At 33.9% G+C, this 11,633-nt stretch overlaps 2 protein-coding genes across 2 annotated transcripts; both read right to left on the bottom strand.

The window, feature by feature from the left end:
* Window positions 1-3,265: 3,265 nt before the first annotated feature.
* LOC111412463 lies at window positions 3,266-5,463 on the bottom strand. The gene is made up of 2 exons (XM_023043396.1): window positions 5,226-5,463; window positions 3,266-4,486 (listed from the first exon to the last, which is right to left on the bottom strand). Exons 1-2 carry the CDS (start codon window positions 5,298-5,300, stop codon window positions 3,350-3,352), a joined length of 1,212 nt encoding a protein of 403 aa, XP_022899164.1. The 5' UTR covers window positions 5,301-5,463; the 3' UTR covers window positions 3,266-3,349.
* Window positions 5,464-8,733: 3,270 nt separating this feature from the next.
* On the bottom strand, window positions 8,734-9,506 carry LOC111412464 (ubiquitin-40S ribosomal protein S27a-like). The gene has a single exon (XM_023043397.1). It carries the CDS (start codon window positions 9,427-9,429, stop codon window positions 8,959-8,961), a length of 471 nt encoding a protein of 156 aa, XP_022899165.1. The 5' UTR covers window positions 9,430-9,506; the 3' UTR covers window positions 8,734-8,958.
* Window positions 9,507-11,633: the final 2,127 nt, after the last annotated feature.

Below are 11,633 nucleotides of genomic sequence, written 5' to 3' on the forward strand. Positions count from 1 at the left end.
AACATACATTCAATTCATAGCAAAATTCTATATTTACTTACAAAAAACCCTTGTTTCAATAATTTAGATTCAAATCTCTGTAAAAAGAAAACAAAAATAGGGAAAGCGGGGAAAAAAAGAAAGGAAAAAAGGAAACTGCTATCACAAAAAAAAAAAAATCGCAAATGTTGTGCGTGCAAAATTTTGTATTTATCGTATTTTTATTAGCGTATGAATTTTAGTTTTTGAAGCAATATCTAAAAATATTTTCATGATATAAGAAAATAATTACAAATTATTTTTACAATTGCATAACAGTATCGTGTCATTTAGAAAAAATATGTTAGTATATTTCATGTTTGAATAAGAAATATACGAGATTATACAAACTATTTTGCATGTATTCTTTGACGGTGTTGATATGATTGAGTTGAATGTGAAGATTATAATTCTAAATTTTGTACAATTTAATATTGGAAAATTAAAAATTGAGCACAAAGTTATAAATCAACTTGTATATTCATATGGGTTTATATTTTGTGCTTCATTATTTTAATATTTATTTTTTGTTTATGTTGAAAAAATTAAAATCTGGAATTTTTTTTGATAATCGGTTTGGTAAGTAATTATACGGTGTTCTGCATTTTCGGTATTTGTAAGTGCGAAAATCGGTATATGAAAATACGGTAAGCTGCAAATATGGTAGGCAGCATATACGGTAAGTTGCAAATATAGTAGGCTGCAAATACGGTAGGTAGGCAGCATATACGATAAATTGAAAATACGGTAGACATCATATATAATAAGTTGCAAATACGATAAGCTGTAAATATGGTAAATTGCATATACGGAGTTATAATTTGTTATAAATGTATAAAATTTATTTAATATTGAATTTCTTACAATATTGTTTCTTTTTTTATAATTGAATTTTCGGGAATAAAAAAAATGTGGTTATGAAATTGCTAATTTGTAAATGTATTTTTTGTTGAAGATAAAAATGATTTTTTATGCTATTTGTAAAAAAAAAAATTATTGTAATTTTATCAGCGTAATAAGAAGATTTATTATGATTATTCAAAAAAAATTTAACACCACACAATAAATACATATTTTTAACCTGGTGACTGCAAAGTCTTTTGTGTATCAATAATGCATTTCCCATTTGAACAATCTTTCTTTTTCTTTTTTCACAGGTTCTACTTTTTTAATTTTTTTATTCTTCATATGTTTAGATGCTTTTGTTAAATTTTGTTGTTGTTAGCAATGATTATTTCTTTGAGAGTTTTTTTTTGTATTATATTGAAGTTAAACTTATTCTTATAAATATACTTTTTATTAGATTTAATGCATATTTTTAACTAATAAAATAACAAACTAAACAAATATTAGGTTGCATGATTAAATTAAACAAAAAAAAGTTGTTGGCACAACTCTGTCCAGACTATGCGGAGAGTTCACACAATCTATGCGGAGTATGTTCGGAGTGTCCGCACAATTTGTGCAAAGTGTCCGTACATTCCGCGCATTGTACAGAGAGTCCGTACTTTGTGCGGACACTTGCACAATTTGTGCGGAGTTCTCGCACATTGTGTGGACTCCCGCATATTTGGAGACGTGTCCGCACAACATATTTTTTTTATTTAAATTATTAAATTAGTAGTTAGACGAAATTAATTCTAACCATCTCTTTGCATTGTGCGGAGTGTTTTTTTTCGCTCATGTGCGTAGAGAGCTCTTTTTTTTTTGCTCATGTGCGGAGATGCTTTTATATATATATATATATATATATATATATTATTTTTTTAATGCTGATGGCATGATGCGTGTGTGGAAGAATATTTGTCAATCACCATAAACAAAATTCTTCACAAAATGCAAAAATAAAAAATGACATCACATACAGTAAAATTGGATTACTTTACTGTTGCATATACAATATTGCCTCTTTGCCCTTTTTAAAAGAATTTAGAAAAATACTAACAGTAACATCATTCATTATTACTAAGCCCCTTTTTTCTCATTATTTGTTCATTAAAATAAAAAATATGACCGTTATCCATCACATCAAGCTATCATATTTAACTTTCTATCTATTTTGTGTAGCTCGTAACGGCTATATTTTTTCATTCTTATTTTTATATTAATATGTACCCTAAAACATTATTTAAAATAATAATAATCCACAATAACAAACATATTTTCCCTAAAATTAAGAAATAAAAGAATTATTCTTGAGGTACATAACCCCTTGCTTATGATGTTCAAAATGGACACTGGAGAGATACCTACGCATCTAAAATAACAAACATGTTTCCTCTAAAATTAAGAAAATAAAAGAATTATTCTTAGGGTACATAACCCCTTACATAAAGGTGTCCAAAATGGACACCAAAGGCGTCAGGTGTCTAAAATGAACACTTTTATACCCCCCTTATGTACCCCAAGAATGACCCAAAATAAAAATATTAATTGTTATATCAATTTTTGGTTGTTGCTTAAGGATTCTTTAGTAGAAAATGTTGCGTATTTTTGTTTGCTTAAAGTTTTGCAAAATGATTTCTTTAGTGTTTGGTATCATCTTTCTTATGTAATGAAACTTGATTGCATTTTGTTACGTTGAACACCAGGTGAGGAGCCTGAGAGCAGAGTCAAAGTTGCTTATATTCACCTTATGACCTCACCTGCTTTAAACTCTATTGGTTATAAGAAATCCCAGTAAAAGCTAATATGAAAGAGGACATAAGTTTTTGTTTGAGCCACATTTTTTGAAAAAAAAAATACATTCTTCAAAAATGATTTGACATCATTTCAACAATATATTTTTAATAAAATAATATTACACGCAAATAAAATTTTTTTCCTTATTTTTTAACCATACATTTTCCACCAATACAATATTTAAAAATGCATTTTTATTCCAATAATGTGGCTCAAACAAGGGCTAAAGACTTCGGATCAGCTTTGAGATCAATAATAAAACAAATTTCCGCTGATTGATCCATTACCATTACGCTTCCTACTTCCAAAACAAATCGTGTCACATCTACTGAATAAGCTGGAGGAGCAGAAATGTAAACTTTATGCAAATACAAATCTTCTCCAGGTTAGTCGTACATTCTTATTCTCATAAGACCAACAAGCTACAGAACTGATAAGTTATTAGTGTCCTATCAAATTGTAGTAAATTTACACCGTTCTTTAGCCTCCATTACCCCTCAAATTGTATTAAAACTGCTTTTCTGTTATTATTGACATCTCAGATCAATGAATCAACACCGCCACAGGTAAAATTCTCATCTTCCAGAAATAAGAATTTAATGGCTAAACATAATCAAACAATGTAAAGATACATTCACTGTAAAACTGTTCAAAAAGGAAATCCTTTACTCAGGTTCTTCTTTGAAGACTCTGCTAATCGTTTGACACATTTAGCATTTTTATAGAAAGTGATCAATTCGTTGACCACATCCTCTGGATGACAAGTAATGAATGCAGTGATGAACCGCTTCTCTGACATCCTCAATGCCCTAAGCATTGCAGGTCCTTTAATTTGAGGAACAAGACCCATATCCTCTATTTTTCCTGCTAGAAGAAACCGTGGCTTTAAGATAGCTTCCAAATTGAAGAAGAGCAGAAATGGGTTGGGAAGTACCATATTGGCTGGCAGCTTCATCGTGCCCAGTACATAAGTCATGTTTCTCTGAACTTTATCGACCGAGAGTGTCAACACAAGTGGAGACCGTCCGAAAAGCCTGAAGACCTCTTCCTCCGAAAACCCATACTTCTCTAAATTCATTACCTTTTCACGAATAGTCTCAATGCGTGATATGGCAAAGAGAGTAACCACATGTTTGTACATCCTGGATTCCTTTGAGACCTCAGTTCTAGAAATGTAATCCAACTTCTCACTGTCTAGCATAGTTCGTGGGATTAAGGTGGGACGAGATAGAAGCATAGGAATCAAGTCCCTTCTGCTAACACCCAGTTTCTCATATATGGCAATGACAGGTTTAATTTTATTGTGGAAGTCATAAGTCAGTAAAGAAGGATTGCGCACTATAGCCTTAAGCAGGACCTCCTTTGAGCCAAACAAGGCTCGAAAATATTCAAGGCGTTCATTCAACCATAGATTGATCCGACAGTTGAGGAATCGAGGACGGCAGTGTATGATTTTTACGAGGTCAGAGGAGGTGATGCCCAAGTCAGTAAGTATTTCAAGCTTGCCTTGAAGGATCTTGATGTCCATTTTATGCAAAGATGGACGGCGCATAAAAATCTTGGATATATCATCTTCGCTACAACCCCATTTCCTCAAAACATCAGCTGAGTCTTTCGGTTTGTCTATATCATCTAGTATTTCTATCTTTTCATCTAGAATTCCAACTGAAGGAAAAGCTGTGTTATAAAATAAACTAGGGTTGACAAGATAAGTGGGTGAACTCAAGGGGTATAACTTGAAGCTCTGAGAGGTGGTAGCATTAGCGTTATGAAGTCGATTGAAGCCCTGAAAACATGCAATATAAGATTTTTATCTCTCACAGCTTAATAAAAGTGCCTTTGCTACTATATGAAGGCCTGGCGTGGAGGAAGGACACAAAGACATCACACGTACACAGGCACGCATGCACTTAAACAGAATCATGAATGCAATAAACCAAAAGCTGGGAGGAACAGAGGGAGACTAGCATATATAAAGATATAGGGACATAAACTAGTGATTTTCACCAACCTCATAAAGCAAAAGTCACACCAATGGCATATAAACTACCTATCACTGATCCATGTCTTCTTAACTTCAAATTAGTCAGAATGACAGTGATAGTTCCTTGCTCCATTTCCAATTGGCCGCATAGTGCTTAGTTCAGAAGGAATAAATGTTTTTACTGCAATTTTAATTTCAACTTATAAAAATATAAATTAGATAAACACAACTTATTCTGTTAATCAAATCTCCATATTAAGCGCTTTCAGAAGTGGTTTGCTAATACTTTTAAATTTCATTGGAGAGAATGAAATTCCAAATAAACTATTTAGCTAAACTACTCAATCAAAGATGAGGAAATGTGTTACACCAAATACAAATAAATAAGTGAATTTGAAAATGTTTTAAGGGATAACTCCTCGTAAAAAGAATAACTTTCAAGCTGCACTTCACAATTGACGGTCATTAGAAACTATAAAATTTATTTCCTAGAAAAATGTAGTATAAAATTAAAGCACCGAAGAAGGGGGAGGAATCTTACATTGAAAAAATGGGAGCTTTGGTTGTGGAATCGGCGGGCAAAGAGAGAAGCACCTCGGTATAATAATACTACCATTTAATCAAACAAGAACGAAAAAAGGAACCATATAAATTTCAGGAACGAAAAAAGTACTGTATGGCCAGGGAAAAAGAATGGCATCCAAGACGGAATGGAAAATCTGACAACCTATTGGAGTTGAAAGCGAAGGTGGACGGAACTGGACGCGGGTTATTGGATCTCAATCTTTACCGACCCATTTAGTCATGGGCTTTGTTGGGCGGGTGCTTAATGTCATGGGTTTTCTGGACAACATTCCCCAAATTATCTCTCTTATTGCACTTGTGTCCCCATTCATATTTTGTGTTACTTAGGCCCCCCAACATATCAGGTAAGGTCAATCGGATGGTAGCTTGTCAAATTAACTTGCATCACAAATGATGGCGTTACTCGTTTGTCAGTATTTTCACATCTTTAAAAAGGACTTCTTGTCAATCCGACTGGTATCACTCTGATTACTCAGATTTTTCATTCAAATAACATTTTGGGATTGGAATAATGGCTTCAATGGCAAGTCTTGGTATGTGATCTATTCTTAATGCTCTCGCCAGCCATAGTAGTGATCCTACTCAGGAAGAGGTGTCGATGGTAATCCACTCAACTCTACAAATTTATGGGTCTCATGCTGGAGAAACCTCAACCCCAAATGGCTTCTGTTCCATAGGACTTTCACTTGTGTTGCCATGGCTTATTCTGCTCTATGCAAATGTTACTGCTTTCATATCCGTCTTCTTCTACCACTTGGGGAGGGGGAAGGGGAAAACACCTAGTCAAATTTGTCAACAAACACAATAGCATAATTTACAAGATTTAAATTGTAAAGAACTATTTTCACAGTGAAAGGCTCCTGTCAAATTTATAAACTACTAAGTTAAAAGCAAATGACATGAATATCCTTCCATGCATTTCATTTAGTTTGAATCTCGTAACAATAAACGTTTGTTGTTTCATTTTAGCACATTCATATAAATGAGCATGAATTATTGGACATATTAATCTATCTTATCTTTCCCTAAGGTCTATTGTATTGAAAGGTCATCTTTCGAATTCGAGCAACAAAAAGAGGAGAAATTTTACGCACGTTTGTTGACAAGAAGTTTGCAGTCTATTGTGTTGGTAAACAGACGGGATGCTAACGGGCTGCATGTTAAGAGATGACTTTTTTGTTGTTAACATATAATCAATTGAAGCCATCGATTAACCAACTCCGTAAAACAGGTTTAAGCTATTGTAGTTTATGGAAGAGAATTCAACCTTATTATCAGCATTAGTTTGTGCATAAAATCGCTAACAGTCTTGCGACATTATAATTCACTGGACTGGCCTGGCCAGAAGGGCAAAAACAAACTCCCGGTTCTTAAGCAATTTAGCAAGTCAGTCAAGGTCCAATTAAGGCACACCAATCGCGCTAACATTCTGGAACGAAGTACAGGCAACAGGAGCTGCAACTTCGTTTATTTTAAATGCAGAAACTGGTTCTTCCAATGGTTCGACATCAGGCATTTGCTTGATGGAGATTTCTGGGGTTAGCAAATCATCAGTCATTCTCCTGTTCCCAATCTTCCCTCAGTCCGGGCTACTTTCAAGAATTGTCCTGTAAACAACTTCCCTCTCTCAGTTTTTCTGCACTTCAATTCGCTTGCTATTTTCACCAATGCCAACATGCCATGAATCTCGCTAATTTTGACTTGAGAATGGAAGAAAAATCAAAACATAACAAAATGCTGAATACAACCGTGAAGTTCTAATATTTGTTGCGCTACACATGCTAAAACAAGAGCTGTAAGTGCGTAATTGATCTGACAACATATGCAAGTGTATATGTGAAGAATTAAGCCATTTGTACTTGTTTATTGACACTTTAGGTTACTCGACCCCACCACTCCTCTCACATGAGGTCGGGTCCCATGTGAGGGTCATGACGTGGGGTCTGACCCCCATGTGTAAGGAGGAGGTGGGCCCGAATAAACCAAAGTGTAAACAAACAAATACAAATAACATGACCCATATGTGAAATGTGATAATTTTCATTCACGGTTGAATAGGTTGCGTTGTCACATAATTACCCTTAGACGCACCTCGACTAATCCAACAGGCCCTGAAGCTTATAGTCGAATACTCACCTCAATGCCACGAAAGGTTACATAATTACTTGATATTTAGAATATGTAGCAGGAGAGAATCTCTTCCATTCAAATCATAACTAGAGCTTGTAAATATCAAATGATCGGTTAAGTCATGAATTTTAGTTCATTTGCAAGCTTCAAAACTGCAATTTACATAATCAGTTCATCTGCAAGGTACCAACAAATCTATAACCCAAGATCACTTGTTTGTTGAATGATCAAATCAAATTCTTAACAAATTTATCTCCCATGATCACCTGTTTGCGAATGATCAAATCAAATTCTCAATCCATGTGAATTTGCATTAAGAAGAACCCCATTTGAATTAGTGGACAGTAAAGGCATTATTTTAGACTTGGTAAAAAAGATCGCAAGTAATTTGGCTACTGCCCCAAGGACCGAGGACAGTGTTGATTGTAAGAGATGTGAATCCGTTTGCCCAATGGATTTCTTGAGTGTTCGAGTTTATTTATGGCATGAAACAACTTGCAGTATGGATCTAGCTTATTGATACGTTACAGAAAACTCTACTTGAATCCAATATTCTCGAGAATGGTTATCCCTTCACTCATGAGGTCGAATTACTTCTCTCCATTTAAAACCATATGATGGTAATAGAGATTGTTAGTAATCTGGCCTGTGAAAGGAAAACATGCAATGTTCTCGAGAATGTTTATCCCTTCACTTGTGAGGTTGAATTACTTCTCTCCATTTAAAACCATAAGATTAGAGGTTATGCAAAACTTTGATTTATACATAAACAATTTGGAAATCCACTTAATTTGAAATGGATCATCTGTAAGACCTGAAATTGAGTGCAAAAACATCAAATAAAGATTAAGTTTTTCGAGCTCACCTTTTATTGCAGTGCTCCAAAGGAAAAGAAGCATGTTAGAGAGTTAGGCCATTAATTATTACATTGAAGTTCTAGTTCCTCTAAGCCGGAAATAAATATTGCTATTTATGTCAGCCAAAGCTTATCCTTTATTTGCTCATTTTCCTAACACGTAATTAAGGTAGATGGTTCAAAACCCATGACAACACAAACTCATGTTTCTCTTGAATGATGATTCTACAAATCTCCATTAATGCATCAAAAATTACACCACGATAGTAGCACGTTCATCATTCTCAAGAAAAGGTTGTACTACTGTATTTGATGTACAAAAAATTTAGGAATAAGCAAGCACCCATTTATTCAGAATTATGTCCAATTACTTTAATTTTTCATTGCTATGGAACTTCCAAGTTGTTCCATCACTATCATTAGCCAAGGCAAAGCAATAACAACCAAATGTCTCTAAAACAGTTCCAAGATATTAAAATTTAATCCAACAAACAGAATTCAAAATTTCATCACATGAAAGATACTGTTAAAAGTAATAGCAATTATCCATTAACTGTAAACTAAACTAAAACACATTTAATGTCTTAGACATATTGCCTAAACCAAAAATTCATAGTAAAGATTCAAATCATAATCGGCAAAGAGCGATTGGGACAATCAAAACAGCAGAAAACAAGAATTCCCACGGAGATAACTCAGTTTCTCAATCATTACCGGCCTTATTGTAGACATAGGTAAGCCCACACTTACCACAATAGTGCCTGTCAAAATGATTGGCCATAAAAGTTCCAGCACCGCACTCAGCGTTGGGACACTCCTTGCGCAGCCTCTGGACCTTGCCAGAGTCATCAACCTTGTAGAACTGGAGGACGGCGAGCTTGACCTTCTTGTGCTTGTGCTTGATCTTCTTTGGCTTGGTGTACGTCTTCTTCTTGCGCTTCTTAGCGCCTCCGCGGAGACGGAGTACGAGATGAAGGGTGGACTCCTTCTGGATGTTGTAGTCGGCAAGGGTGCGTCCATCTTCTAGCTGCTTTCCGGCGAAGATGAGGCGCTGCTGGTCCGGCGGGATACCCTCCTTATCCTGGATCTTGGCTTTGACATTGTCGATGGTATCAGACGACTCCACCTCCAGGGTAATGGTTTTCCCCGTTAGGGTTTTCACGAAGATCTGCATCTTCGAAGCGGAGGCGAATTCACGGCTAGGGTTTGGGATAGACACGGTTGCCAGTAATTCTGTGCTGTTTAATGCCAGAGGCTATGGGATATGGGCTTAGCTGGGTCCATCAGTAACATCACAAGCACTAAGCCCATCCGGATTATTTTCAATTTTCTTAGGGCGCATTTTATTGCCAATTTTTCATGAAAAAATGTGTTTTTCTCTTAATTTTCTACTTTTGTATTATTTGATTAACATTTGTTTCCATGAAAAATATATATATTTTTTTGATCATGTGACCATATTTTCTTCACAAGGAAAATATTTTCTTTAAGGAAAATAGGATTTTATTTTCCAAAAAAATCGATCTCTCTTTCTCTTTTTCATCTACCCACTTTCTCTCATCTATTTACCAATAAAAAATGAATAAGTGTAATATTTTATAGGCTGAAAATTAAGTCAATCAAACACATTTAGTTGATAATTTTCATGCAAATAAGTTCTAAACAATTGAATTACCTAAAATTTATTTTCTTCCTATGGAAATTTCATATTTGCAATCAAACGCACCTTAATAGTAATAAACATTGTTTCAGATATTATATCCCTTGTTTGGTTCTAATTTTTCAAGCCAAAAAATTAATTTTTTTATCGTTATTTAATATAGTCAGTCATAATTTTTTACCTCTTCACTCACAGATAAGAACCACATTTCAAGCTAGTGGTGAAAAAATTGATTTTCATAATCAGCACCAAATATGCTATACAATTCTAGAGATTTTGTTTTAACGCCCTTCTTTTATTCCTATTATTTCTCGAATATATTTTTCTCTCTCTCTTCTTTTCAATCGCACATTCTTTAATTAAATAAATTACACGCTAATCAATTTTTTTGTATTTTTTAACCACATGTTCTACACGAGTCTAGTATTTCAAAATGCATTTTTCTCCAAAAATGGAGCTCAAACGGGCCCTTGATGACATGGGATTTGATATGAAGAGAAAAATGTTTAGAGCTGAATTTATTTAATTGCAAAATGCATGATGAATAGTTGCAAACTGTATAGACTTTGGTTTAAGTGTTTAAAAACTAAACAACATAAAACGTACCAGATTTTCACTTAAAAACGATTTACAAACTTACAATTAACTCTTTAACCTCCCCAAATTAATGGAGAAAATTCAATAATGAGCTTGAATTTTTGAACCTCACAGTGAGTTGCACTTTTGCCCAAAATTTTAATTTAATACATTCATGTCTAATTAGTTGTTAAGATATAATGACCTCCAACTCCTCATCGAGCATACCCTTTGAAGTGCACATTATCTATTTCAATATGTTTCTAGCAAGCGAAGAACACAGAGTGAAATTTAAAGACTCATCTCATTTATAGTTTGTGATTCCCTCAATTCTGACCCATTGAGCAAAATATGAAGCCAAACTAACTTTATAAATTCCTAAGCACGTCTCTTTTCAAAAACAGCATGATTGTAACTGTTTGTGATTGTTGTCATATTTGTAATTTTAGTAAGTCAATAGCTATTTAGTTTGTGCAAAACAAATCATAAATTGAAGAGGTTCGACATGGAATGTTGTAACTTAAAATTAAGTTTTAACATTTCAACAATTTAACCCATTTAATTTTCAGTTTTTATTTATTTAATAATCATTTTCACACAATTAAAACATCATAATTCATGTTATAACTTCCATTTTAATGACTTAATTGTGGGAGTTGATTTACACCTATAAAATGTGGTTACATATTATTGCAAAGGAGTATTACAATATAGTAATTTGGAAGAAAACATTTTATATAATTTATGCTATATTCTTCTATTTTGGCAATTCGATCAAAGGCTTTATCTCCCTATGGTCGTGCCCATAGAAAGAGAGTCACATGTGTTTTATCTTGGAGTCGTATAGTGCCAAAAGAACCCGCATGAAGGAGAGGCAACACGACTTTAAGACATCATCCTTGACGTGACTCCCAATACTTGATTTTCTAACCCTATTATTACTTTATAATATTGTTGAATTATGTTTGTGTTGTCTAATTGATTATATAATTGATAAATTTATCTACACACAAATCACCTAATTTTTCCCAACAATCTAAAGTCGTGTTACGTGATTTGTGTGAATGAACTTTTCTCTTATTGTGTGAATGAACTTCTCTCTTAGATTGCATGATATAATTTTAGAACTATAAGCTGGTTCA

The sequence above is a fragment of the Olea europaea genome, chromosome 16 (assembly GCF_002742605.1).
Source record: "Olea europaea var. sylvestris chromosome 16, O_europaea_v1, whole genome shotgun sequence".
Lineage (NCBI taxonomy): Eukaryota > Viridiplantae > Streptophyta > Magnoliopsida > Lamiales > Oleaceae > Olea > Olea europaea.

Bases quoted from the DNA above. Each gene is read 5' to 3' on its own strand.
- LOC111412463 (XM_023043396.1), bottom strand. From the start codon at position 5,300: ATGGTAGTATTATTATACCGAGGTGCTTCTCTCTTTGCCCGCCGATTC. The intron at 4,487-5,225 runs GTAAGATTCCTC...GCATGTTTTCAG, and splicing joins AAAGCTCCCATTTTTTCAAT to GGCTTCAATCGACTTCATAA.
- LOC111412464 (XM_023043397.1), bottom strand. From the start codon at position 9,429: ATGCAGATCTTCGTGAAAACCCTAACGGGGAAAACCATTACCCTGGAG.